Below are 26,026 nucleotides of genomic sequence, written 5' to 3' on the forward strand. Positions count from 1 at the left end.
GGGGGACCCCACTGCCACCACGGGCGGCTTTCGGGGCGGGTGCCAGACCCCCAGCACAGGTTGGCCCGTTCCCTGAGAGGGCACGACCAGAATAGCTCCGCTATCCGATTCCTGCTGGAGGGGCCACGGCCGCTCTCCTCCACCACTACCTTCTCGGGGCTGACATGTGAGCCCAGCCCGCCCTCCCCGGCAGCGGGACGTGCGCCGGGGCCACCCGGCTCCCCCCTGGCACGGCCGGGGACAAGCAGCGGGATGGCGGGTGGGAGGCGGCGCGGGGGCGGGCGACACAGGGGACCCCGGCAGCACCCAGGGACCCACGAACCGGCCCCCTCACCCGCACCCCTCTCACCCACGGCCGCCGTGGCTCGGCAAAATGCAGGCGCTGCCCCCAAAACCGGCCACCCCAAGAAGCCCGTGGACTCACCGGTGGCAAGGGGACCCGACGTGGACTCGCTGGGCTTCCAGGCCATGGACCGCAACGTGCCGGGGCTGTCCCACGTCATCCTCCAGAAGCTCAACATGAAGAGCTACGAGGACTACAAGTGAGTGAGCACCCATAGGTGCTGCCACGGGGGTGCATGTCCCCTTCCTGGTGTGTCCCCCTCAGCCGGAGCATCTCCCCTGGCTCATCCCACCCTCCTAGCCCAGCCCGCAGGTGAGGTGCTTTGATGGGGCTCCTGGGTGCACCCCTCCACTAGCCCATTCCCCACCTCCCCGTCCCCAGCCAGCCCGGGCCAGGATGCTCCAGGCTGGAGCTAAAACTCCTGGCAACCTTTTAGGGGGGGACGTCAGCCCCATCGTGATGGCAGAACAGGGTGGGCTGGCTCCTGCTCACCCCCCCACCGCTGTCCGCAGGTCTGCCATGGACGGGAGGAAGAGCGGCAGCGATTTCGGCATCCGGACTTACTTCGACATGTTCCAGAAGATGGAGGACACCTTCAAGTTCTGCGCGGAGTGCAAGAAGCTCCCCGACGCTCTCCCTGACCCCAAAAGCCTCCGGCGATGCAAGAGGTATGGGGCGAGGGGAGGTGATCTGCTGGCACAGGGCTGGATCCGTCCCCTTGCTTCCAGCCCGGTGCCCGGGGTGAAGCCATGGGGGGTTTCTGGCCCAGACACCCACCTCCAGCCGCAGGGCACCCCCAAAACAGCACCGCAGCCCTGGGAGGGGGTGGCCGGGAGCCAGGCTGGATCCCGGCCACCCCCCCAGACATGGCTGGGCACGCTGCCTCTCTCCCCAGGTGCCAGAACGTGTACTACTGCGGCGTGGCGTGCCAGCGTGCCAACTGGCCGCTGCACAAGAAGTTCTGCAAGAAGCTGAAGCTGGTGGCCCTGGACCGGCTGGTGGAGTGGCTCGTCTTCACAGGTGGGGCAGGGGACGCTGCTGCCACCCCACGTGTCCCCCCTCCAGCCTGTCTGACCCCCTCCCTGGGCTGCATGGGTCCCGTGGAGGGATGTGGGGTGCCTCCTCCTGGCTCCAGCCCCCCCCCAGCTGGGTCCAGTATGCCCACAGCCCACGGGAACGGGCAACCTGGGCTGTGGGGCCACTGCTACAACCCCCAACGCTTCTCCCTATCCCCCAGGAGACATCCCCTTCCCCACAGAGACCTGGACAAGACCCGCCTGGGCCGTGGAGGGCTGGGACGACTGGTTCTCCATGCAGGAGCGGCTGGAGGAGAAGCTGGGCGCCATCCTGGCCGGGCGGTACATGACCCTCCTGTGGGCCAACGCCGGGAAGCCCCGGCCAGAGGACGGGGAGCTGCGTGAATCCGTCCGGCGGCTGGTCACCGACTTCCACTCGCGGCCTCTCACCATCGGCTTGGGACTGCGGCTGTTCGGCGTCGACCCCCTCGCCAAAGCCCTCACCGTGCACGTGGTGGGGGCGTCCCACGTCGAGACCCTCAACACCCGGCTGACGGACTACGATGAGCTGACGCAGATGTTCCCGGGGCACCGGGGCGTGGAGGTGGTGATGGTGGGGGTGGACGTGGTCGATGGCCCCATCATGAGGCCACCCCTGGCCACGCCGGCGCCCCGGGGAAGGGTCTATCTCAGCAGCTACAAGGGGCTCTACCATGACTTCTGGGAAAGCCACGTGGAGACCAAGCTGGCCGCCCGCCCCGATCTGGTGGTGGGCTTTCACCCGGGTGAGTGCCCACGCCGTGGAGGGTCCTGACCCCTCACCACCCCCCTGCCTGGAGCGGGACATCCCCGGCAGGGTGCAGGGCAGACCCCGAGTGCCCTGGCACCGCTGGGGGCTCAGGACGTGCCCAGGTTTTGCTGTGGCCACGCACCAAGCTGCAATGGGCCACCCTACACAGCCAGGGTGACCCCCTGGGGCTTGGCTGCCTCGACCCCCCTGTCCCAGCACTCAGCGTCCTGCGTCACCCACCTGATGGTCAGCGGGTGCGAACAGCACCCAAAGGGGTACCCGCCTTCGGGTCTCGGCGCGGTGGCTCAGCCCTGGTGCCCCCCATGCTGGTGGGGAGACGGGACCCACCTTGCTAAGGGCTGCCAGGCCCCGCTGCCAGCGTCACCGCGCACCCCGGGGCTCTCCGGCAGGGAGCGGGTGCCGTCAGGTCTGGCTTTCCGCAGGGCAGGGACAGGACGGGAGGGAGGTGGCACCCTCACGGCTGTGTCCCCACAGGTTTCCACGCCTGCCCGGACCTGCTGGCGGGCTGGCTGCCCACCCTGCTGCTGCTGCGGGACTACCGCCTGCCCGCCCTCTTCACCGTGTACAGGTGAGCGCAGCCCCGCTGCCCCCCGTGCCCGGCACAGCCGGGCCGGTAACGGGGCCCGTCCTGCCCTTCTCCCGGCAGCGAGCAGGAGCTGAAGGCCTCCCTGCAGCTCCTGGTGGAACTCGAGCTGCACATCATGGGCTACGCCAGCAACCCCTTCGCCTCGCTCCGCCCCGAGCAGGTCTACTCCAGCCCCAACAAGGCGCCCGTCTACTGCAGCTCCCACTACATTGCCCTGCTGGGGCCGGCGGCAGCGGCTGTGCCGGGTGCCGAGGAGCTGGAGGATGGTGATGGCTGGCAGGGAGGGGAGCCCAGTGCCACCGGCACGGCTGGGGGCATCGCCCCAGGGCTGGGCTGACCCCGTGCAGCCAGCACTGTCCTGCCTGCCCACTGACCCCCAGCCCCAGCCATCCCTCGCTGCACACATCCAGCACCCCGGCACAGACGTGGCACCCTCTATGGCACCGAATAAACCACTGCTGCCAGCCAGGCGCCGCCTCTCGAGCTTTATTTCTAAAATGGCCTTTGTTTTCCCAAAGAAAACAGGGGGCTGAGCCTGCCCCAGCCCCCTTGGGCAGCCACGGCCTCTGGAGGGATGGCGAAGGGGACCCCAGCTGCAGGACCTGCCGTGCACGGGGCTGTGCGGCCCCCGGGGTCCCGCGGGGAGCCCCAGCCCAGCACCCGGCTGTCACTGCCGCTGTCACCCGCGCTGTGCCCCTGTGCCGGTGCCTACCCTGCGCGGTGCTGCTCCAGCGTCACCCGCCCAGCCCGGCACCGGCACCCGCTGCCCATCAGCCTCAGCACCCCCGGAGGGAACCAGTGTGGACAGCACTGGGTGAACTGGCCCCTACAGCATCGCCCGACGCTGCCGGGGACCCGCGCTGGCCTGGCGTCCCCTCCCCGTGCGGGTCCGGCACAGTGATGGTGGCAATGTCCCACATGGGCACCCGCGATGGCTTGGGGAGGCCGGTACCCCCTGGGGGTACCCGCACCTCGACAGCGGGTCCCTCCCTGGGGTCGGTGCCTATTGGAGGGGCCGTGGTGGGCGGCGGGGCTGGCACGGAGGGAGGTGGCACGGCGTGGCACTGCCGGCGTCACTCGGCGCCGGTGCGTTCCCGCAGCGCGGGCAGCGTCAGGGTCTCCGGTGCTGACTTCTTGCGTGGGCGAGTCTTGGGGGGAGCGAGGAAATCGGGGGCCTCGTCGCCGAGGGGGGTGGAGGGGGCGCTGGCGGGGGCCGAGCGCGTGGCCGGGGGCTGCCCCACCTCGCTGACCGCGATGGCGGGTGCCACCAGGCCGATGAGCTCGTTGGTGGCCTCCTGCGTCTCCCGCTCGTAGCACCGCACCTCCTCCAGCGTCATCCCTGCGGGCACAGCGGGGCTCGGGGCTGCCCGGTGGCATCCTGCGCCCCGACAGCCCGGGGCAGGGGACGGGGGGGCACAGGCAGCGCAGGCAGGGGACACGCAGGGGGACAGCGGGGCAGGGAGGGGACCCGCGGGGTGCAGGGGGAGCTCGGTGGGCACCGTGCACAAGCCCCGCTGCTGCGGGGGGGGGTCGGGGGGTCTCGGTCCCCTGCGGGCAGGGGCTTAGGGGCGCTGGCTCCCCAGCTTGTGGTTTGTGGCCACTTGCATCTGAGTCTCGAAGGCTCGAACCTCTTCCAGGGACATGTCTGGAAGGCAGAGAGCCGCTTGCCCAACGCCGGCCAGCGCCGCACCTGGGGGGCCCGTCCCCAGCCCCGCGTGCGGGGGGTGCGGGCAGGGCTGAGGGCAGGGGTGTGGGCAGGACTGAGGGTGCGGGCAGGGGTGTGGGCAGGGCTGAGGGCAGGGGTGCAGGCAGGACTGAGGGCAGGGGTGCAGGCAGAGTGCTGGGGTGCAGGCAGGGCTGAAGGCAGGGGTGCGGGCAGGGTGCTGGGGTGCGGGCAGGGCTGAGGGCAGGGGTGTGGGCAGGGTGCTGGAGTGCAGGCAGGGATGAGGACAGGGGGTGCAGGCAGGGATGAGGGCAGGGGTGCAGGCAGGGATGAGGGCAGGGATGAGGGCAGGGATGAGGGCAGGGTGCTGGGGTGCGGGCAGGGCTGAGGGCAGGGATGCGGGCAGGGTGCAGGCAGAGTGCTGGGGTGCAGGCAGGGATGAGGGCAGGGGTGTGGGCAGGGTGCTGGGGTGCGCGTATGGCTGAGGGCAGGGGTGCAGGCAGGGTGGAGGGGTGCAGGCAGGGGTGCAGGCAGGGCTGAGGGCAGGGTGGGGGGGTGCAGGCAGGACTGAGGGCAGGGGTGTGGGCAGGGTGCTGGGGTGCGGGCAGGGGTGCAGGCAGCAGGCTGCAGGGGTGCCGGAGGAAGGGCTGCCCGTGCGTTAGTGGCATTGGCGGTTAACCCCACAGCCCCCCCCCACCCCGGGGGTCCAGGGCCACCCCGGGGCCCACGTCCTCCCCCGCACTCACCGCACCACTCGTCCACCCAGGCGAAGGCCTGCCGGTGCCCGATCAGCAGGATGTCCCGGATCACCTGCGAGGCACCGGGGGGGGGGGTCAGCACCCTGCCACCCCCCCGTCACCCCCAAACCGTGTTTGTGTCCCCCCCCCAACCCTCACCTTGTGCACGAACTGCTCCACCCGCGTCTGCAGCCCCCACACCTCGAACTTGACGCTCACCAGTTTGTAGGAGCACATGATGGGCCGCGTGTGCTGGCGCCAGCCCTCCCGCAGCGGCCCCCGGCCCGTCTTGGCCGAGCTGAACACACGGGGGTCCTGGGTGGGAGCAGGGCCGTGAGCCCCCTCCCCAGGGCCAGGGGACAAGGGGGTGGCCCCAGGGAGCTCCCCCCCCGCCGCGGTACCTCCAGGCTGCGGTAGTAGCGCTCGGGGATCTCGTCGAAGGCGATGTCCAGGAAGGAGACCTCGTGGTCACCCAGGATCTTCTCGCTGCGGAAGATCTGGGGAGGGGAGGGAGGGTGAGGGGTGCTGGCTGGGGGTGTCCCCTCCGCGATGAGTTTGTCAGGGCTCAGCTGCTGCGGCCCAGACTCACGTTCTCGCTGTCCCCGCAGTTGTCCTCGTACTTGGTCTCGATGTAGATGGAGAACTTGGGCAGGAAGGAGCACTGCCAGGAGCGGCTGTCAGCCCGCCCCCAGGGGCACCCACCCCAAGGATCCCACCCTGATGGACACCACCCCAAGGGACACCCACCCTGATGGACACCACCCCAAGGGACACCCACCCTAAGGATGCCCACCCTGATGGACACCTAACCCAAGGGACACCCAGTCCCAAGGATGCTGATCCCCAAGGGACACCCAGACCCAAGGGATGCCCACCCGAGGGATGCCCGGACCCCAGGGACACCCAGCCCTCAGGACACCCACCCCAATGGACACCCAGACCCAAGGGATGCCCACCCGAGGGACGCCCAGACCCCAGGGACACCCAGCCCTCAGGACACCCACCCCAAGGGACACCCAGCCCCAAGGATGCTCACCCCCAAGGGACACTCAGACCCAAGGGACACCCACCTTGAAGGACACCCAGACCCCAGGACACCGAGCCCAAGGGACACCCAGCCCTCAGGACACCCAGCCCAAGGGACACCCAGCCCCAAGGGACATCCACCCCTAAAGATGTTGACCCCAAGGGACACACACCCCCCCCAGGGGACACCCACCCCAGTGCCCCCTCCCCAGCCATGCCAGGTGCTGGCCACGTCCCCCCACGCCACCTCCTTACCGTGTACTCTGCAGGGACACCATGGCACATCGTGGGGTGGCATCACCGGTGGCATCACGGGGAGGGAGAGAGGGAACAGTGAGACCGGGCAGCGCCCACGGCCGGGCTCCCCTGGCAGCCCCCCGGGGAAGGGCAGGGTGCTCGGTGGTGCCCAGCGGTGCCCGTCCCCGCGCCGTGCCCGCGCTCACCGGTGATGGTGTAGGGGTAGTAGTTCCAGGCCTTCTCCGTGATGTAGAAGATGCGGGGGGTCACTGCCCGCGCCCAGCTCGGCAGCTTGCTGGGGGCACCATGGCATGGGGCGGGGGGGCTCCGCTCAGGGCAGGGTACGACCGGTGGGCACGGCCCTGCCCGGCACCACCCAGCCCTGCTCCACAGCACGGCCCCGGCCCTGGGACCCCCATCCCCTCCCCAGGGACCCCACCTGCTCCCCAGGGCCCTCATCTGCACCCCAGACCCCCCAGGGACCCCTGCCACCTCCCCAGGACGCTCACCTGCACCCCAGGACCATCACCTGCACCTCAGGACCCCCCTCCAGAGACCCCTGCCACCTCCCCAAGGCCCTCATCTGCACCCCAGGACCATCACCTGCACCCCAGCACCCTCCCACGGACCCCTACCGCCTCCCCAGGACCCTTTTCTGCACCCCAGCACCCCCCACAAGGACCCCTACCACCTCCCTGAGACCATCATCTTCACCCCAGGGCCATCACCTCGACCCCAGGACCACCTGTCACCTCCCCAGGACCCTCAACTGCACCCCAGACTCCCCCCCAGAGACCCCTGCCACCTCCCCAGGACCATCATCTTCACCCCAGGACCCCGCCAGAAACCCGTCATTTCCCCAGGACCCTCATCTTCACTCCAGGATCCCCCCAGGGACCCCTGCCATCTCCCCAGGACCCTCACCTGCACCCCAGGACCATGACCTGCACGCCAGCACCCCCCCCAAGGACCCCTGCCACCTCCCTACAACTCTCATCTGCACCCCAGGACCCTCAGCGGCACCCCAGGATGTCCCCAGGGACCCCTACCACCTCCCCAGGGACCCCCACCCCCTTCCCAGGACCCCCCAGCCTCCCCGGTGTCCCCATGGCCCCCAGGCAGCCCTGCCCAGCACCCCGCGGCTGCCCACGCTCCCAGGGCAGGATGAGGCCCCCGGGGGCACTGGGATGTGATTAATTTGCAGGCGTTATAAATACCGTCGGCGAGAGGGGAACCGTGAGCGCCGCGGCTGGAAATAGCCCGTCTCACACCAGTGACCCCCCGATGGCTGCGCCGCGGCGTGGCACAGCTGGCAGCGGGGACACGGGGACAGCAGCGCTGGGGGACAGCAACGGGGACACCCCCAGGGACAGGGGACACCCCCAGGGACGGGCTGAGCAGTAGCCTGGGCACCCCCGGTGAGCCCCGTGCCACAGCCGGGGCACCCACCGGTACCCAGAGATGGGCACCCGCCAGGAGAGGGGTGCAAGGCCCAGTGGTGGGTGCAGCCTGGCAAGATGGGTGCACCCCAGGAGATGGGTGCACCCCAGGAGATGGGTGCAGCCCCCCCCCAAAATAACTGCACCCCAGGAGATGGGTGCAGGCCCCAGAGAGGGGTGGACCCCCTAGGAAGATGGGTGCACCCTGGGTGATGAGTTCACCCTAGGAGGTGGGTGCAGCCCCTGAAGATGGGTGCAGCCCCCCAAAGATGTGTGCACCCCAGGAGATGGGTGCAGCCCTAGGAAATGGGTGCACCCCTGGGAGGTGGGTGCAGCCCCTGAAGATGAGTGCATGTCTGGGAGATGGGTGTACCCCAGGAGATGGGTGCAGCCCCCCAAGATCACTGCACCCCAGGAGATGGGTACACCCTGAGAGGTCAGTGCAGCCCTTGACGTTGGGTGCAAGTCCCTAAAGATGGGTGCACCCCTGGGAGATGGGTGCAGACCCCAGAGAGGGCTGCAGACCCCAGAGAGGGCTGCACCCCTAGGAAGATGGGTGCACCCTGGGAGAGGGCCCCTGAAAATGGGTGCAGCCCCTGAAGAGGGGTGCATGCCTGGGAGATGGGTGCACCCTGAGAGATCAGTGCAGCCCTCGAAGCTGGGTACAAGCCCCCAAAGATGGGTGCAGCCCTGGGAGATGGGTGCAGCCCTTGAAGATGGATGCACCCCAGAAGGTGGGTGCAGCCCCCAAAGGTGGGTGCATGCCTGGGAGATGGGTGCACCCCAGGAGATGGGTACACCCTGAGATAGGTGCAGCCCTCGAAGTTGAGTGCACCCCCGGGAGGTGGGTGCAGCCCCCAAAGGTGGGTGCACCCCTGGGAGATCAGTGCAGCCCCCAAAGGTGGGTGCAGCCCCCAAAGGTGGGTGCAGCCCTACCACAGGGTGCCAAGGACCCAGAAAGGATGTTCCCCAGGAATTGTGGGGGGAGGGCTGGGGCCACCCCAACACCTGCCCATGCCCCCCACCACGGTGCTGCCCCCCGGAGCCGGGGTGCCGGGGTCCCCTCCCCACCCAGCACCCCTTGCCGAGGCCGCGGCCTCACCTGGAGAGGTGGACGCGCTTCTCGGTGAACTGGCCGGGGCCGTGGACGGGGTCCTCGTGGGGCTCGTTCTTCACCACCTCCACGCCCTCGCCCTTCTCGCTCTCCTGGTGACTGTGCTTGCTGATGGTGTAGAGCTGCCCCACGCGGTACTGCAACCCCAGCGCCCGGCCTCAGCACCCCAGAGGGGAAACTGAGGCACGGAGCAAAGAGGTGACGGACCCCGAGCCGTGCAGTGGGCAGGGGTCTTCTGGGGCACCCTGAGGTCTTCTGGGGCACCCTGTTCCATCCCCCCCACCCATGATTGAGCCCGTGCTTCCCGTCGGAGCAGCCACCCCGAGCCCCGCAGTGCCACGGGCACCCAAACCCCTTGTGCCCTTCACCTGCCAGCCCCTGGTGCTGCCATCGGGCTCCGTGCCCCCAAGGTCACCGTGCCCAGGGGTGGGACGTCCCCCCCTGCCTGCGCCCCAAACCCCGAGCCCAAAGCACACCTCGGCCGAGGCAGACGGTCCCTGCCATGAGCTGTGCCCACAGCAAAGGGGGACGCCATGTCCCTTAGTCCCTCTCTGGGGAGGCACCTGACCCACTGGCACCCCGCTACAGGACCCCCACCCACCACCCCCTCCATCGGGGGGTCCCCACAGCCAAGGGGCCGCGGGCTCAGAGCCCCTCCACCCCTGCACCCCTCTGCCCACCCCACCCCACCCCACCCACCTCCTCGGTGGTGAGGGGCATGCAGATGCGGTACTCCTTGACCAGCATGGTGGCACGGGCAGGGCGGGGGTCAGGCGGAGGCGCTGGCAGGGGCACAGCTCATTCTGGGGGGGACACGGTGAGAGCTGGGGGGGGACACGGCGCTCGGCAGCCCCCCGTGCTCCCGTCCCATCGCCCCGCTCTCGGCACCGGTGACTTCCCGAGCCATTGCCATGGCAGTGGTGTGAGGTCACCGGTGCGAGGAGCAGCCTGGGTGTACCCGGTGTCCCCAAACACCCCGAAACCCTCGTGGCGTTAACCCCTTCCCTGCCACACAGGCACCCACTCCCCGCACACACGTCCCCCCCAAAATACGGTGCCGTCCCTTTGGGGTGCCCCATCCACCCCCGACCCCAGGGGCGAGCGCAGCGAGAGGGTTGCAGGGACACCGGGATGGGATCAGACCTGCTGATACCCACAGGGACCCACCCCGGGCACCCACGCTGTGGCCTGCCTCGGGGGACTGCTCCCGGGGAGCACCCCTGGTCGTGTCCCTGGCGTGGGACGTCCCCAGGGACATAGATGTCCCCAGGGCTGGCGCCCAGCACCCATCCTGGCCAGCACCCACCCCAGGGCTGACCCCAGCACCCACCCTGGCCAGCACCCACCCCAGGGCTGACCCCAGCACCCATCCCAGCCAGCGGCGCTGCCAGGCTGCCCCGCTCACCCACCCCAGCCCCAGCCAGGGCTGGCGATGCCCAGGGTGGGTAACGGAGCAGCTCCGGGGGCTCCCGGCCGTGGTCCCCAGCCCCACGGGGCAGGGAGGGGACGTGAGCCCCCCCCAGGCAGCCACCCACCCTGAATGGGGGTCGGGTCTTGGAGGGGGCAGGTGGGGGCTCACAGGGGGACTTGTCTGGGGGCAGCTTCTCCAACTGGGGATACAGGGGCATCCCTGGGGGCACTGGGGGACACAGGGGCATCGCTGGGGGCACTGGGGGACACAGGGGCATCCCTGGGGGCACAGAGGCACTGGAGGACACAGGGGCGCCCATGGGAGACACAGGGAAGAGGGCTGGGTGCTGGTGCCAGGCTGCGGGAAGCCCTAAGCCCCGCCGGGGGGCTCCTCCCCCAGCCCCGGGCCCCCGCAGCCCCGGGCCGGGGGGCAGAGGCAGCCCCGGCGGACGGCAGGGTGCGGGGAGGGAGGGAACACCCCGGGGGCACCCCCGGGCCGCCCCCCGGACCCCAGGGGCACCGCGTCCCCTGCTCCATCCCGGCACCGGGGCAGCTCAGACCCGCACGGGGCTCCGGGGCTGCCCCGGGGAAGGGGACACGTCCCGTCCGGGGCGGGGGTGGGCTCCGGGGCTGCCCGGGGGCTGCGGCCGGCCGCGCTACCGGGACAAGCGGGCGATGCCCGGGCTACAGCGGGCGGGGGGCACCGCGGGGCCGGACCGGCAGCACCGGCAGTACCGGCACCGCTCCCCCCGCCCGCTCCACCGCCCCCCGCGGGGCCGGGGCTCCCGCCGCCCCCCGTCCCGGCCGCACTCACCCGGCCCCGCCGCTGCCCGCTCCCCGCCGCCGGGCCCCGGCCGCCCCGGGCCGTGCGCAGGAGCGCACCGCCCCCCGCACCGCCCCCCGCACCGCGCACACCGACCCCTAGCGGGGGGAATGCACCGGCACCGGCACCGGCACCGGCACCGGCACCGGGACAGGCACCGAGACCGGCATCGGGACAGGCACCGAGACCGGCATCGGGACGGGCATCGGCACCGGGACCAGCACCGGGACTGGCACCGGCATTGCACCGCACCGGGACAGGCACCGGGACCGGCAACGGGACTGCACCGGCACCGGCACTGACACCAGCAACAGCATTGCACCGCACGGCACTGGCACCGCACCCCACCGGGACCGGGACCGGACATCGGCACGGCACCAGCACCAGGACCGGCAACGCGACCGCATCGGGACCGGCACTGGCATTGTACCAGCATCGCACCGGGACCAGCAACAGCACCACACTGGCACTGGCACCGGCACTGGCACCGGCATTGCGCCAGCACCGCATCGGGACCAGGACCAGCAACGGCATCGCATCGGGACCGCACCGCACCAGGCTGCACCGGCACTGCACTGCACTGACACTGGCACCAGCACCACACCGGCCCTGGCACCGCTGCACCGCCCCGGCACCGGGGCTCCCCCAGCACGGCACACCCCGGCTGGGAGGTGCCCCGGGGTGTCCCCCAGGCACGGAGCCCCGATGGGGTCCCCTGCCCCCCAAAACCTCCCCCTGCACCCACCCGCCCCCCCAGCACCCACACTGCACCCCAGCCTCACCGCAGCCCACGTGCCAGCCAGCGCCAAACACGTTACCGGCACGAAGCACCACCACAACCGGTGCCAGCCGCCGCCGTCCCCGCGCTGCCCCTGCCCCTTTCCGCCCCGAATTTCAGTCCACCCCAGCGCTAAAACCCGCCGCGCTCGGGCGCTGGGCAGGGCCAGGCCGGGTCGATGTGGTTTTTCTCTTTATTTGCCCCAAAAATTCTGCCGCGGAGGCTGCGAGTGGCTCCCAGGGCATTGCCAGGAGGGCGAAGGCCGAGCCGTGCCGCTCGGTGTGAGCGTGGCACCGTGGCACACACCGGCCTCGCTGCCCGGGTTGCAGGGGAGCGGCCTGTCCGGTGCCAGCGTGCCACGGTCACGGGGTGGTGGCCACCACGGGGACATGGCCCAGGTGAAGGGGACACCCACCAGTGCCACCCAGAGCACGGAGGTGCCACTTGCCTGGGCATGGTGACACCCATGGGTGCCGTGCAGTGGGTCCGGGCTATTTCAGCCACCGTGGTGGGGACCCGCTCTGTGGCCCCCAGGGAGCCCCAAGGCAGCGGGGATGGCCCCAGGCTGTGGCTAGTGCCGGGGCAAGCAGCGGCAGGGGGAGCAGCGCAGGCTGGGGACGGTGCCCCCAAAGCCACTGGGTGCCCCGCGGGGCGCCCGTCCCACATCCGGGAGCGCCGTGCCAGGAGCGCTGCCCGCCGGGCACACCTTCCCCTGCCACACCGCTCTGCTGCCGCCTTCCTCGTACACCAGCCTGCGGTGCCACCATCCCCCCGACGACATGTCACACCACCCCCAGCTCGAGGCGGTGACAGCCACCCCCTCCAACCCTGTGTCCCCCCAGGCAGGGGACGCCCCAGCAGCCCCCCAAGGGGCGAAGCAGCAGGCAGGGGGCTCGTGCCAGCATGGCAGGGTTCCCGCTGGGGTGACAGCGGTGACCTGGCGGTGCTGGTGACAGGATGGCGCTGGTGACGGGGACGTGGCGGGCTCTCAGCCCCCCCAGCAGCCGCATTCCTCCCGAACCCGCTCGGCAGGGTGCTGTGCCCGTGCCAAGGCATCCATGGCGGGGTTTTTCCTGGTCATGCCCCGTTTCGCTCCGGTGCCAAGTCAACAAGGAGGAGAACAGAGGCTTTGCTGACGCCCGGTGCCCCCCCCGTGCCGCTGCCCCCCCTGTTTCTCACCCCCGACCCCCCCCCCGGTGCCACCGGAGCGGATCCCGCAGAAAGCCGGGCAGGGGAAGAAGGAGGAGGCAGAAGCAAGTGAAAAATGACCCGATTTAATCCCAAAGTCCCCCCCCAGCACCCTGCCCCCCCCCAGCCCAGGCACCCCCCGGGGCGTGGGGCTGAGCGCACCCCCGGACCACCCCCTGGCTCTCCGCAGCGGCGCGGCGAGGAGCTTTCCGAGGCGACCAGCCTCTTCCTCAGCTCCGGCACCCAACCGCGTCCCACCACCCCTCGCCCCACAGCGGGGCCACCCCGAGCCCTTAGGGAGGTGCCCTGATGAAAACCGTCTTGGTGGAGTAGACCAGGTCCACCAAGTAGGCGATGAGGTTGAAGATGGTGAGGAAGGTGACCCCCAGGTGCTTGTTCCACCAGCAGTCCCTGCCGCAGGGGTCGGGGCGGCTCCTCCCCCTGAAGCTGTAGAGGGGCCAGAGGATGGTGGCGGTGATGTACATCATCAGGGCCAGGGCGTTGTAGCCCACCAGCACCTTCTCCAGCGGGCAAGGGATGTAGCTGAGGCACCGGCCGATGGTGAAGATGATGATGAGGAGGGTGACGATGAAGCAGATGGAGTAGACGGCCACGCACCACTGCAGGCCGGCTTCCGAACCGTAGTTATCCAGCAAGGAGAAGATGAGACAGGCCACGTAGGCTTCAAAGACCTTGAGGAGCCCGGGCACGGTGGAGAGGAAGCTGCTGATGTCCCCCGGCTTGGCGCGGGTGAGCCCCACCTCGAGGGCGTAGGCGAGGAAGCAGAGGCAGGAGGCGGCGGTGGCCACGGCCTGCCGGGCACACTTGCTGCCGCTGCAGGGGCTGATGATGAAGGTGGAGGGGAAGACCACCGAGGCGGTGAAGACCATCAACGCCGCCAGCATGGAGAAAGCCGAGGTGAAGTCGTCCCAGGAGAGCGGCAGCTTGGGGTAGAGCTCCAGCAGCTCCAGCAGCAGCACCAGCAGCGTCACGGCGAAGCAGAAGCACCAGGTGAACATGCACCACGTCCCGTAGGGACCCCCGAAGTCCCCGGTGGAGGCCACCAAGCTGAAGGCGAGGCAGGCCAGCACGACGGCCGAGAGCCGGGCGATGCCCACCCAGGAGGTGACGGCACGGAGGTTCACGGTTGCCACGGCCATGGTCGCGGCCGGCTCGCCCACGCGCGCCGCCGGTGGCCGCTCTTATCCGGGTGCCGGGACGAGGGGTGGGGCGCGGGGCAGGGAGCCACCGGCCCCCCGAGCTGCCCGTGCCGAGGACCCCCGGCTCTGCCACGGCGTGTCGCGGTGGCTGCCGGGGGCTGGCGGCGACACGGGCGGGTGGATCATTAACGCGGGGCCGGGCGAAGGGTGCCAGCGCCCGCGGTGACGCCGGGGCCGGGGAGGGGGGTGGCAGGGAGCCACCGTCCTGGCACCTCGCCCTGGCCCTGCCCGCGGCCACAGGCACAAAGGGGCCTTTCAGGCACCCCCGGAGCACTGGGGGGGCAGCCCCGGTGTCCCCATCCCCACGCTGTGCTGGGGCCAGCACCCATGGGGTCCACCCGAGGGGTTTGGGGGGGCTGCACCCGGTGCTGGGTGCCCCTGGCAGGGGGGTGCCACAGCGGGGAGAGGCCGGGTGTAGCCCCCCCACACCCCTCCGGGCAGCACCTCCCATCCGGGCACCTCCGCACCCCTCCTGGCACCTCCGCCACCTGATAAGCGGCTCAAAGTCCGGCTGTGCCAGTTGCCGTCACCGGGCAGGGCGGGTGGGGTGACCACGGGGAGGGGACCCCGCTCCCTGCCCACCACGGCCACCCGTGGCACCGCCACCCGCACCGCCACTTCCCCGGGGTGCCTGGCCGGTGCTGGCACCCGGCACCCTGGCAGCATCGGGGTGGGAGGCTCTTGCCCCATGGTCCCCAGCAGCACCGGAGGGTGGTGGCACTTCAGAAGGTGGGGGGGGTCCAACAGGAGGATGATGATGGTGAAGGCTGAAGGCTCTGGGTTGACCTTTAATGCTGCGCAGGGTCCAGAGGGTCTGTGCCCATGGCGGAGCTTGGGGACGAGGGACCCAACCCGGGGCAGCCTGGCATTCCTGGGGGGCTCCTCGCCCTGCGCAGGGTCCAGGGGTGGGCAGGGGATGGGCACTGCCACGGGGGGGTCCAGCGGTGGCTCCGGGGGGGACACGCGGTGGCTCAGGGCTCGCAGCCGCCCTCGCCCTTGCCGGGCAGCCCGTTGCGGGGGCTCGGCGCCGGCCGGTTGCTCTCGTTCAGCCGCCGCACGCGGTAACTCTCGTAGTGGACGTTGTGGGTGATGTCCTTCAGGTCCTGCAGGTGGGACCTGCCCGGGGCGGCACACGGGCATCAAGCCACCGTCCCCCTCGCCCCGCCGTCCCCTCCGCAGGGTGCTGGGACCCTCCACCCCTTCCCCCGCTCACCGGATCAGCAGGTCCCGCAGGAGGGGGAACTCGCAGTGCGCCGGGTTCTCCACTGCAAGGCAAGGCAACGTGGGCAGGGTGGCACAGGGTGGGCAGGGTGGCACAGGGGACACCCGGGGAGCGCAGCCCCGCAGGCTCCGGGTACCCCATGCCACCACCCGTACCCCCCCAGGCAGGCATGCGCCCATGGGTGCTGCTCCCTGCACCCCCGTTGGACATCCCCCCCACCCCACACCTGGGGAGGGTTGGGGGCCCAAGGGGCTCCGCTCACCTTCAATGATGCCCCACTTGGTCTTGCGGCCCAGCACCCTCTTGCCGTTCACCTGGTGCTCCTGGTCGGCGCCCACCACGGCGAAGGGGATCTTCTCCTGCCGGCGCAGAGGAGCGCGCTCGCCCTGGGGTGCTGCTGGGCTCCCCCAGGGTCATCTCCCCCCCACCGTGGTCCCCAGCCCCAGCCCCCCAGCGCTCACCCGGATCCTGTCGTTCAGCGCCCTGTCATCCGGGTCCTGGTCAAAGTCCTCCTGCGGGTACACGCTGATGGCGTGGGTCTTCAGGTCCTCCTGGATCTGCGGGATACGGGGCTTGAGCTGGGGTTGGGGGGACACAGGGCACCCCAGGAGCCCCTGGGGGACTTGCCCTCACCCGTTGCTTGAACTCTGCCCGTTCCTCCAGGGTGAGCGTGTCGGCTTTGGCGATCACCGGCACCACGTTGACGATCTTACTGAGCCGGCGCATGAACTCCAGGTCCAGTGGGCGCAGCCTGCCAAGGACCGCCATCACCCCAGGGTGACCCCACCACCGTCACCCCAGCGTGACCCCACCACCATCATCCCAGGGGGACCCACATCACCCCAGAGTGATCCCACCACCATCACCCTGGTGTGACACCACCACCATCATCCTGGGGTGACCCCAACACCATCATCCCAGGGGGACCCACACAACCATCACCCTGGGGGGACATCACCAGCATCACCTCAGGGTCATCCCACCACCATCATCCCAGGTGACCTGCACCACCATTACCCTGGGGTGACACCACCACCATTACCCTGGGATGACCTGCACCACCATCACCTCAGGGTCATCCCACCACCATCACCTCAGGGTGACCCGCACCGCCATCACCCTGGGGTGACACCACCACCATCATCCCAGGGGGACCCATATCACCCCAGAGTGATCCCACCACCGTCACCCTGGGGTGACACCACCACCATCATCCCAGGGGGACCCACATCACCCCAGAGTGATCCCACCACCATCACCCTAGTGTGACACCACCACCATCACCCTGGGGTGACCCCACCACCATCACCTCAGGGTGATCTGCACCACCAAGCAGGGAGCGCCCATGGGTGCTCTGAGTGGGGACTCACCAGTGACCTGTGGGGGGGACAAAGTAGACACATCCATGGACCCGGGTGTCCGGGATCTTCCTCTTGCGGGTGATGAGGATCTCCTCGCGTAGGTACCTCTCGTACTGCTCGTTGATGTATTTGATGATGGGGTCCCAGCTGAGGATGAGGAGTTGGGGGACAACATCTGAACTCAACCCCCACCCCAAATTGCCACCCACCAAGCTGGGATGCTACACCCCGTTGTGTCCTACCAGTTCTCGTTGTTGATCTGGTCCCCGAACCCTGGCGTGTCCGTCACCGTCAGCTTCATCTTCACACCCTTCTCCTCGATGACTATGGGGCAGAGATGTGGGTCAGCGGGGACCAAACATTGAGAAGCAGGGACCAAACGTTGAGGAGAAGCAGGGGACATGACCCCATGGTGGTGACCTTACCATGGGTGACGGACTGCAGCTGCACCGTCTTGGGGACGCGTTCCTCCTGGTTGGGCTGTGAGGCTTTGCGGCTCACCTTGGACTTGAAGAGGGTGTTCACCATCGTCGACTTCCCCAGCCCGCTCTGCCCTAAGGGGATGCCAACAGCTCTGCTTTATCCCCCAACCCTTGATGAATTAATTCCCCCAAGACAATAACACCTCAGCATCCACTGGGGAGCACCCCACAGGCTGGGACAGCTCCGGTTTGTCCCCCCCAATAAATTTATTCCCCCAACAAACACCTCAGTATCCATTCAGGAACACCCCAGAATTTAGGATAGCTCCCGTTTATCCCCCCCAATAAATTTATTCCGCGGGGCAATAACACCTTGGCACCCATTTGGGCGCATCCCACAGGCTGGGGCAGCTCCAGTTTGTCCCCCCCCAATAAACCCCTCGGTGCCCACTCAGGAGCATCCCGGCGGGTGGGATGAGCTCACCCAGCAGCATCGCTCCGTTATGGGCTACAGGATGTCACTCCTCTAATTTCTTCCTACTTAAACCCCTTAAAACCCCTTTAAACCCCCTAAAATCACGAGCCCCCCCCCGGCACGGTGGCACCGGCGCCAGGCTTCCCACCCCAACCACCACCAACGCCCCGCGCCCGGTGCTCACCCACAACCATGATGTTGAACTCGAAGCCCGTCTTCATGGTTTTGATTTTCATCTGGTCGAGCACGGCCTCAATCCCCACGTACCCGAAGAGCTGGCACCCCGCCGGGCCCGACACCGCGGTGATGGGCGCCTCCTCCTCCTGCGGCACGGCCGGCGGCTCCATGCTGCGCTCCTCGGGCTCCACGCTGCTCCCTGCGCGGGTGGGTGAAGGCGGGTGAGCCCGGACCCCCCCTCCCAGTGCCCACCCCTCCGCCACCACCGTTGCCCCAGCAGCAGCCACGCCATCGGGCGAGCAGCCCCGGCACATTCCTGGTAGCCGGTGAGGCTCGGCATGGCAACGGGGCACGGTGCCCCGCCGGCACCCCGCGTGCGGAGGGGGACGGGGACGTGCCACTTGTCCCCTGCGATGCCACCCGTCGCTCTGCGAGGTGGCCGCATCGGGCACCCTTCGCCCAGCCCACGCTGCCACCCACCCCCTGCAGCACCCACTCCAGCCCCAGCACACCCGGGGGGCTCCGGGCATGGGGCAGGACGTGCCACCCCACATCGTACCCCGGCACCAGCTTCTGCCAGGGCGAGGGGCACCCACCCACGGCCCCGGGGAGGTGCTGGGGAGGGCAGTGCACAACCCCTGGGGACACGTGGGGGTTACTGGGGGGACAAAGAGCGTGTCCCAGCCCGGGGGCCACCGGAGCCCCGCAGCCACCCCAGCCCTTTGTGCGGCAGCTTGGGGCCCCTGAGACCTTTCATCCTCCTCCTCCTCCTCCCCTGCACGGCCATTGTTCGGGTCCTACCTCAGCACCGTGACGCCCTCCCCCAGCACCCCGCTATGGGTGGGGGGGGTCCCCCAGGCGCTATCAGCATCCTTGTCCCCATCAGCGCCGCAGCCCGGCCCCCTCCTCTCCGCCAGCCCCCGGCTGGCACCAAAGCGGGCTCCGGCAAGGCTGCCGCTCCCACGCGTGGCCACCATGGCATTGTCCCTCCTTCCCACTGTCCCTCCCCTCCCGCAGCCCCCTCCCCACCGCAGCCAAGCCCCTGCGCCCAGTTTGCTGCCTGCCCGGCGCGGTGGCAGGCACCCACCCGGCTGTGCCCACCTGGCACCGCTGGCCTCCAGCCAGGCCGGCGCGGATGGGGACACCAGCACAGAGATGTCACCCCCCCCGTCATGGCACCCACCACCCCCCGTGGGTGGCTGCAGTGGCACCGAAGGGGACTGGGAGTGCTCGGCTCTGGGTACCATCCCTGTTAGCACGCACCAGCTCCCTGGCACTGGGAACCACCCTGCACCGTGCCCCCCCCAGCAGCCACAGCACGGGCACGGTGGGGCGAGGTGAGGTGGGGCGAGGTGGGGTGGGGTGGCCCTGCCACCTGCCGCGCTGCCGCAGTGCCCCACGGCGCCTGCGTCCCCCCCCACGCCGCAGCCTCCCCGCCTGCCACATATGTGCCAGCCGGTTCTTGGCGTCGGCGGGGCTCGAGCAGCAGCTTGATGGCCGAGGGAGCCAAGTCACCCCGCCGAGGCCATGTGCCACGCAGCCTGGGGACGAGGGACACGTGGGCAAGGTCCGGCCTGAGCCAGCCCGGAGGTACCAGATGATGGAGGTGAACCCGCCTGTTGCTGTGGCAACAGCATCCCAGTGGAGGGGGGGCACCCAGCACCCTGTGCCCACCGGTGGGTGCAGGCCTGGCCGGGGCGCTGGCAGCGCTGCCCGGGATGGTGGCAGGGTTGGGGACAGCAGCGCCGCATGTCCAAGCCCCCCCTGCGTCCCCCAGCTCGGGGTGTTCCTCGGAAGTGGCGAAACAGCCGGGGACTTCCTGGTGACAGTGGTGACACCCAGCCGGGGAGGGCCGCAGGGTGCCTGCTCCTGGGGCACCCACCCCACTGGGGTGCTCCGCAGGCAGGCGGGGAGGTGGGACCCCCCCGACGCTCCCCTGGGCACGCCACCGCTCCCAGGGGACACCGGCCCCGCTGTCCCCCCACCCTGGTCCCTGCCAGCCCCCGGCCGGGTCACATCCAGAACCAAGCGATGCCACCGCTGCCTGGAGCCACCCAGGGTGCAGGCAGGGTGCAGGCAGGGTGCGACGCCTGCACACCCCCCCCAGCTCCCCAGGGTGCCCCCCGGGGCGCAGCACCCACGCTGGGGCTCCACTGGCACCCGCCGCCTCGTGCCGTGCTGGCGGCAGCCAACAGCCAGAGCGGGCAGAGCCGCGGGGCGACGCTGGGTGCTGCACCCACAACCGGGGCCGGAGCCCCCCCGTGACCCCGCGCTCGGTGCCGAAAACACCCGTGGGCGACGGCCGGGAGCCAGGTAGCCACGTGGAAGCTCTTTGGCATCGCCACGCACCTCCGGGGCTAATGGGCTCCTGCAGCCAGACCTGTTGGAGGACTCATTAAAGATGCTCTTGTTTTCCAGGCCGGGACGGGTAATCCCGGGTCCATGGGCTCCTCCACGGGTTTAATTACTGATGCGGGGCTAATTGGCCGGTTCCCCGGGGGAAGAGTGTAATGAAGGCTCTGGGGATGGAGGGTGCTGGGAGAGGAGCTCCCGGCCCGGCCACTCGCCGCCGCGCCGATGGGGCCAGCGCGGCTGCAGCGGGGTGGGCGCGAGGCACTGACCCCTCCGGCGCTGGGACAGGGGGTTGGGGGATGCCGAGGTGCCCACCACGCCGGTGAGGTGCCCACCGTGGCTCTGCCCACCCGGCTGAGCGTGACCCAGAAACACCGGTCCCTCTCCCAGCGCCGAACGCAACCCAAAGGGACAGCGGTGACAGTCCCCACCCGTGGCCGGACTCGGTGCCAGCCTGCCCAGCTGGCCACTGCGCCGGCAGGAGCCACGGCATGGGGCTGGGGGCCACCGGTGGCAAGCAGAAGCAGAAGTGAGCCAGCGGGCGAACCCCTGTGCGTGCCCACAGGGGACCGAGGGGTTCATCCTGCCCTGGCGCCAGCACCCCCTGCCCGCACGCCCCCCTGCCCCGTGCCACCCTGGCCATCCCTACCTGGGCGAGCCGGCCGGAGCCGGGGCTGCTGCGGCTGAGAGCTGGTCACCGGGGCCAAATGGCTCCTGGGGTGCGAGGCGGGGAGGGTGGCTGCAGCCCACGGCTCCTCCTCCGCTCCTCCTCCTCCTCCTCGCCCGGGGCCCTGCGTGGGCGACCCGAGCGCTCGCCCAGCGTGGAAGTGAAACGCGGCGGCTGCCGGCTCGCTCCGTGCTTCCTCCCACGGGGCACGGGGCCGAGCGTGCCACGGTGCCCCACGGGTGCCATCGGCTGGGGACCGTGGTGGCCTCCCGGGCGAGGAAACGGCGCGTCCCCACCTCTTCCTGGCAGAGAAACCGCGGTGCCCGGGCGGTCCCGTGCTGGCTGCCAGTGCCCACGCGCTGCCCGCTGGCTCGCACCCCGCATGCCACCCATGGCCACCGTGCCAAACCCCGGCTTGGTCCCGAGCATCATCCTTCTACATCTCCGTCACCCTGAGCACTGTCCCCCCGTGTCCCCATCACCCCATCTCAGCCCTGAGCACTGTCCCCCCGTGTCCCCATCACCCCAGCTCCATCCCAAGCACTGTCCCCCCGTGTCCCCATCACCCCGGCTCAGCCCCGAGCACCGTCCCTCCGCCCCGGCCGGTGCCCCGGGCCGCGGTGGCTCGGCGGGGCAGCCGGGCAGGCTGGGCGGTGTGGCCAGGGGCATGGCTGGGGGATGATTCACCGCAGCCGATGGACGGACGCCTTCGCCGGCGTCAGTACTTAAGAGCCCGGCGACGTCTCATGACACCCCAGCGAGACGGACAAGGAGCCCCAAGCACCCAAACAGGGAGCACCGGCGGCGGCCGCCGTCTCCCGGCCACCCCGGCCCCCTCCAGCCTTCCCAGAGGGGCTGCCAAGGGGGGACACTGGGGGTCCCCCATCGCGTGCTCGGGGACGGGCTTGGCGCGGTGGGAACCCCACGCCCTCCTCGCGGCACGCGCCGAGCGCACCTTGGCCCCCCGCCACCTCCTCCGCGCCCCGCGGGAGGGGAGGGACAGGATCCGTCCCGGTGCCAAGGAGAAGGAGGGATGAGGGGGGGGAGCGAAGCGCTGGATGCGGGACAAGATCGCGGCGATAGGCGGCACGCGGGGCCTCGGCGCTGCCGCGATGGGGCACGTGCGCCCCGACCTGCCCCCCCGGGAGCATGGGTAGTGCCGGGGCAGCGCGGGACGCTCGCCAGGCACCCCGGGGCCGGGAGCCCTGCCAGCCCCGCGCGGCTCCGCGCCCCGCGGCCCCCCCGCTGCTACGTGCCACGCGCCGTGCCGGGCAGCACCCCACGGCACCGGTGGGGAGGGAGCAGGGAGCCCGTGGGGCTCATCCTGGCCGCGGTGTCCCCAACGTCACCACGGCCTCGCATCGGCAGGAGGCAGCGGGGTCACGGCGGGGGGGGTTGGCAATGTCGCACCCACCACGGGGGTCCCGGTGGGGAGAGGGGACAGGAGCGAGTCTTACCGTGCTCCGGCGTCACCGCAGCCTCCGCCGCCGCGCAGGGTCCCCACGACCCCGCCAGCCCGGTGATGGGGGGAGTCGCCCCGGCTCCACCGGGCGCTGCCGGGATGCCCAGCACTGGCACCAGCACCAGCCCCCCGAGGAAGGCGGGCCGGGAGCTCACTTGCACTGTCTGCGGCTGCGACACCAGCTTGAAGGGGGCGGCTTGGGGGGCCGGCGGCGGTGGCAGCCCCCCAGCCCTCCCCGGGTTGGCGGGGGCCGGGGTGGCCTCCCCTTGGCCCCGGGGGGGTGGCAGGGGCCGGCGGGCTGGGCTGGGGCTGGCGCCGAGGCTGACCCTCAGCTGGGGCCGGGGCAGCGTGTGGGGGGCCACGTCCCACCCCCCTGGCCCCTCGGGGAGCGCGGGCAGCCCCAGGGCTGCTTTGGTGCCATCGTATGGGGCCGGCGAGGAGGAGGAGGAGGAGGAGGAAGGCTGGTGGATGTGAGGCTGGGTCGCAGGGCTCCGGGTGCCCCATGGCGGGGGGTCCGGCGAGGGGGTCCCCATGCCCGGCTCCTCGGCGATGTGCAGGTCCAGCGCTGGCAGCGAGCCGTGGCCAGTGGTGGCCCCGCAGAGGGGACGCTCCAGCTCTGCCGGGAAGACGCTGCCGTGGGATGGGACCTTCTTGAGGCCGGGGCTGGTGGCCCGGGGGGTGCCCGGTGGCTGTGGGGGCGCGGGGCTCTCCAGGCTGGAGGACGAGCTGCGGAGGCTCTCGCCGTCGCTGCCCGGCCCGGCGGCGAAGCCCTGGCGGGTCTGGAAGGAGGCGGCGCGGGCGATGGCGGTGCTGGTGGCATGGCCGGGGGCGAGGGTGGTGCTGAGGCGGCTGCGCAGCGCGGGGCTGGGAGCCAGGCTGGGGCCAGTGCCCGAGCGGGGCGGGTGGCCAGTGCCGGAGGACAGCGGGGACACGGGTGGGGAGCTGGGCGCCTCATCCCCATCCTCCGCCTCAAACGACTTCTTGAGCGCTGGGGACAGAGAGAGAGGTGGTGGCATGAGAGTGGCACCCGGTGGCACCCACCGGCTCTGCCCCCTCCCCAGCACCCGGAGGTGCCCCCCGCGCAGCCGGGTGCCACAGGGCCGCTTGGGAGCCCGTCCCGCGTGGGAAAGCAGCCCGGCGCCGGCGGCACCCTGGCCCCGCCGCATTGTTCCCCGCGGGTTTTATCACCGCTCCCCGCGGTGTATCTGTGCCCGGCCCCCAGCGCAGCACACTGCCCGCTTTATTCCCCCCGTAAGGGATCCGTCCCCGAGTAACCGGATCCCTCGCCCGCCCCTCTCCCCCTCCATCCACCCGAACAGCCACACTGGGAAGGATTCCTGCCCTTTTACAGGGCGTTAACCCTGAAGCCTACTGATGGCGAGGCGGGCCAGAGCTGTGGCTACCCGCGGCAGAAACACAACAGCCACGCCTCCCATGCGCCTTCACGGCACTGATGGCAACCATGAGCCCACACCGTGGCCCCGGGGCTGCTGGCGGTGCGAACGTGCCCCCCACATGGACCCCCCCGCCGCACCGTGGGCATCGCAGCGCCTGGCTCCGGTGCAAAGCCTCTTGCCAGAGCAGCTGCCAGGCGCTTGGCAGTGGTGGGGACCCTCTCCCCATGGGCACCACAGCCCGGCTGGGCACCACCACGGCAGCCAGCACCCCCACGAAGCCCCCACGGGCAGGAGGTGCCTCCCACCGGGACCCCCCGGGAGCCGCGCTCCTGCCAGCTCTGCCGAAGCGGCACCGTTTGGTGCCGGCAGCCGGTTCCTCGGCCCCCCAGGAGAGCGCGGGGGGCCCAGGCCCCCGCCGGGCAGCCTTCCTCGCCCCCGCTGCGCCCCGCTGCCAAGCGCCGGGTGGCTGCCTCCGGCGGGGAGGCTGGGGGGGGCGGCCCACGCTGCGCCCCGTCATCCCGGCACGTGCACCGGCCTGCCCCGGCACGGCACAGCACCCGTCGGCACGACGCCGCCCTCACCCTCCTCTTCCTCGGTGCTGCAGCCGCTGTCCCGGGGGCAGCGGGGGTCCTGTCCCCGTCCCCTCCCCAGCTCACCTCTGGGCCCGGGGCAGGGCAGGGGTCAGGGGCCGGGGTGTGGGCGCTGCTGATCACAGCTCTCCCCAGGCAGGTTATTCCTCCAGCTGGTCCTGCCCCTCCCGAGCTGGCCCAGGTGCCGGGGGCCATGGGGCCACGGGGACTGCGTCCCCCTCCCCACACCCATCTCACTGCTTCGGCACCCCCGGGGGCTTGCCAAAACGTCCCCTTTCACCCCAAACCTGCTCCTGGGCACAGGGCACGTCCTCACCCATCGCTCGGGCTGCCCCGAATCCTGCGATGGGCTGAGCTGGTGGGGGGGGATGCAGGGTGAGGTGGGGGGGTGGCAGGGGGTTTGGGGGGGTGGGGGGGGCTGGCAGGGGGTTTGGGAGGGATCTGGGGGGGTGGCAGGGATCTGGGGGGTGGCAGGGGGCTTGGGGGGTGGCAGGGGGGCTGGTAGGGGGTTTGGGAGGGATCTGGGCGGGTGGCAGGGATCTGGGGGGTGGCAGGGGGTTTGGGAGGGTATGGGGGGGCTGGCAGGGGGTGGGGGCGGCCCAGCAGCGGCAGGGTTAAGGTGCCCGGGGTAGGTGCACACATTCCTCCCCGGCGAGGGCAGCAGCAGCCCCGGGGTCGGGTTTCGCCGCCCGCCCCCACCCACCTCCCCGCTCCCGCCCGGCCCCGGCGCCCCCCGCAGCCCCCGGTCGGAGCCCGCACACGCGGGGGGGGCACCCCAGGATACCCAGGCCCTGGGGCAGGGAGGGGGGTATCCCACCTCACGACGCGCAGCCCCCGGGGGCCATGAGCCCCCCACCCCGATACCCACCTCCTGGGGGGCAGCGCAGCCCCCCACGATGCTCAGCCCCCGGGTGGGATCCCCCCCCCCATGCCCAGCCCCAGCAGCATCCCCCCCGTCCCGATACCCAGCTCCCGGGGGGGGAAGGCGAGAAGCGCAGCCCCCCACGATGCTCAGCCCCCGGGGGGCATCTCCCCCCCCATCCCCACCTCCTGGGGGGGCAGCGCAGCCCCCCACCATGCTCAGCCCCCAGGGGGCATCTTCCACCCCCAGTATCCAGCCCCAGCAGCATCCCCCCCCCCTACGACACCCAGCCCCGAGTGGGGGGGGGTCGCAGCCCCCGGGGGGGGTCCCGCAGCCCCGGCCGCACCTTCGAAGTCGGAGAGGATCCCGTCCAGGTGCTCCTTGACCGAGAGCCGGGCCATGGCGGGACGGGGGGGACCGGGCGCTGCCGCCCACCCGGGACACCCGCATGGGGGGGGGGAGGCGGCAGCGGCGGGGGGAGCGGAGCGGAGCCCCGGGACGGGCCGGGCCGGCGCCGGCTGCCCTCGGCGGGGAGGGGCGGGAGGAGGGGACGGGCCGGGGGAGGGAGGGAGGGAGGGGACGGGCCGGGGGAGGGAGGGAGGGAGGGGACGGGGAGGTGCTGCCCGCGCCCCCGCCCCGCCCGGACCC

The 26,026-nt window shown here is 70.9% G+C and overlaps 4 protein-coding genes across 5 annotated transcripts; 1 reads left to right on the top strand and 3 right to left on the bottom strand.

The window, feature by feature from the left end:
- The first annotated feature begins 161 nt into the window (after positions 1–161).
- On the top strand, positions 162–3,224 carry MSS51 (MSS51 mitochondrial translational activator). Its single transcript, XM_068420089.1, has 6 exons — positions 162–542; positions 856–1,011; positions 1,239–1,363; positions 1,581–2,144; positions 2,645–2,738; positions 2,817–3,224. The coding sequence occupies exons 1-6, from the start codon at positions 253–255 to the stop codon at positions 3,091–3,093; spliced, it is 1,506 nt and encodes a 501-aa protein (XP_068276190.1). The 5' UTR covers positions 162–252; the 3' UTR covers positions 3,094–3,224.
- Positions 3,225–3,228: 4 nt separating this feature from the next.
- On the bottom strand, positions 3,229–11,272 carry LOC137674609 (cytoplasmic phosphatidylinositol transfer protein 1-like). The gene is made up of 10 exons (XM_068420091.1): positions 11,197–11,272; positions 9,672–9,775; positions 8,961–9,109; positions 6,626–6,714; positions 6,438–6,445; positions 5,746–5,817; positions 5,558–5,653; positions 5,316–5,471; positions 5,166–5,229; positions 3,229–4,095 (listed from the first exon to the last, which is right to left on the bottom strand). The coding sequence occupies exons 2-10, from the start codon at positions 9,717–9,719 to the stop codon at positions 3,830–3,832; spliced, it is 948 nt and encodes a 315-aa protein (XP_068276192.1). The 5' UTR covers positions 9,720–9,775; positions 11,197–11,272; the 3' UTR covers positions 3,229–3,829.
- Positions 11,273–13,445: 2,173 nt separating this feature from the next.
- Positions 13,446–14,331, bottom strand: LOC137674715 (myeloid-associated differentiation marker-like). Its single transcript, XM_068420319.1, has one exon. The coding sequence runs from the start codon at positions 14,329–14,331 to the stop codon at positions 13,465–13,467; it is 867 nt and encodes a 288-aa protein (XP_068276420.1). The 3' UTR covers positions 13,446–13,464.
- Positions 14,332–15,293: 962 nt separating this feature from the next.
- Positions 15,294–25,779, bottom strand: SEPTIN12 (septin 12). 2 transcript variants are annotated; one of them, XM_068420064.1, is made up of 12 exons: positions 25,725–25,779; positions 22,971–23,517; positions 22,525–22,895; positions 18,056–18,247; positions 17,400–17,528; positions 17,217–17,298; positions 16,984–17,121; positions 16,247–16,364; positions 16,075–16,170; positions 15,876–15,972; positions 15,605–15,656; positions 15,294–15,507 (listed from the first exon to the last, which is right to left on the bottom strand). In XM_068420064.1, exons 1-12 carry the CDS (start codon positions 25,777–25,779, stop codon positions 15,363–15,365), a joined length of 2,022 nt encoding a protein of 673 aa, XP_068276165.1. In that variant the 3' UTR covers positions 15,294–15,362. The 2 variants fall into 2 exon arrangements, with proteins under 2 accessions (XP_068276165.1, XP_068276166.1); XM_068420065.1 differs by lacking the exons at positions 22,525–22,895; positions 22,971–23,517; positions 25,725–25,779 and having other exon boundaries at positions 15,876–15,993; positions 18,056–18,124.
- Between the last annotated feature and the right edge of the window lie 247 nt (positions 25,780–26,026).

Source organism: Nyctibius grandis, chromosome 30 (assembly GCF_013368605.1).
Source record: "Nyctibius grandis isolate bNycGra1 chromosome 30, bNycGra1.pri, whole genome shotgun sequence".
NCBI lineage: Eukaryota > Metazoa > Chordata > Aves > Nyctibiiformes > Nyctibiidae > Nyctibius > Nyctibius grandis.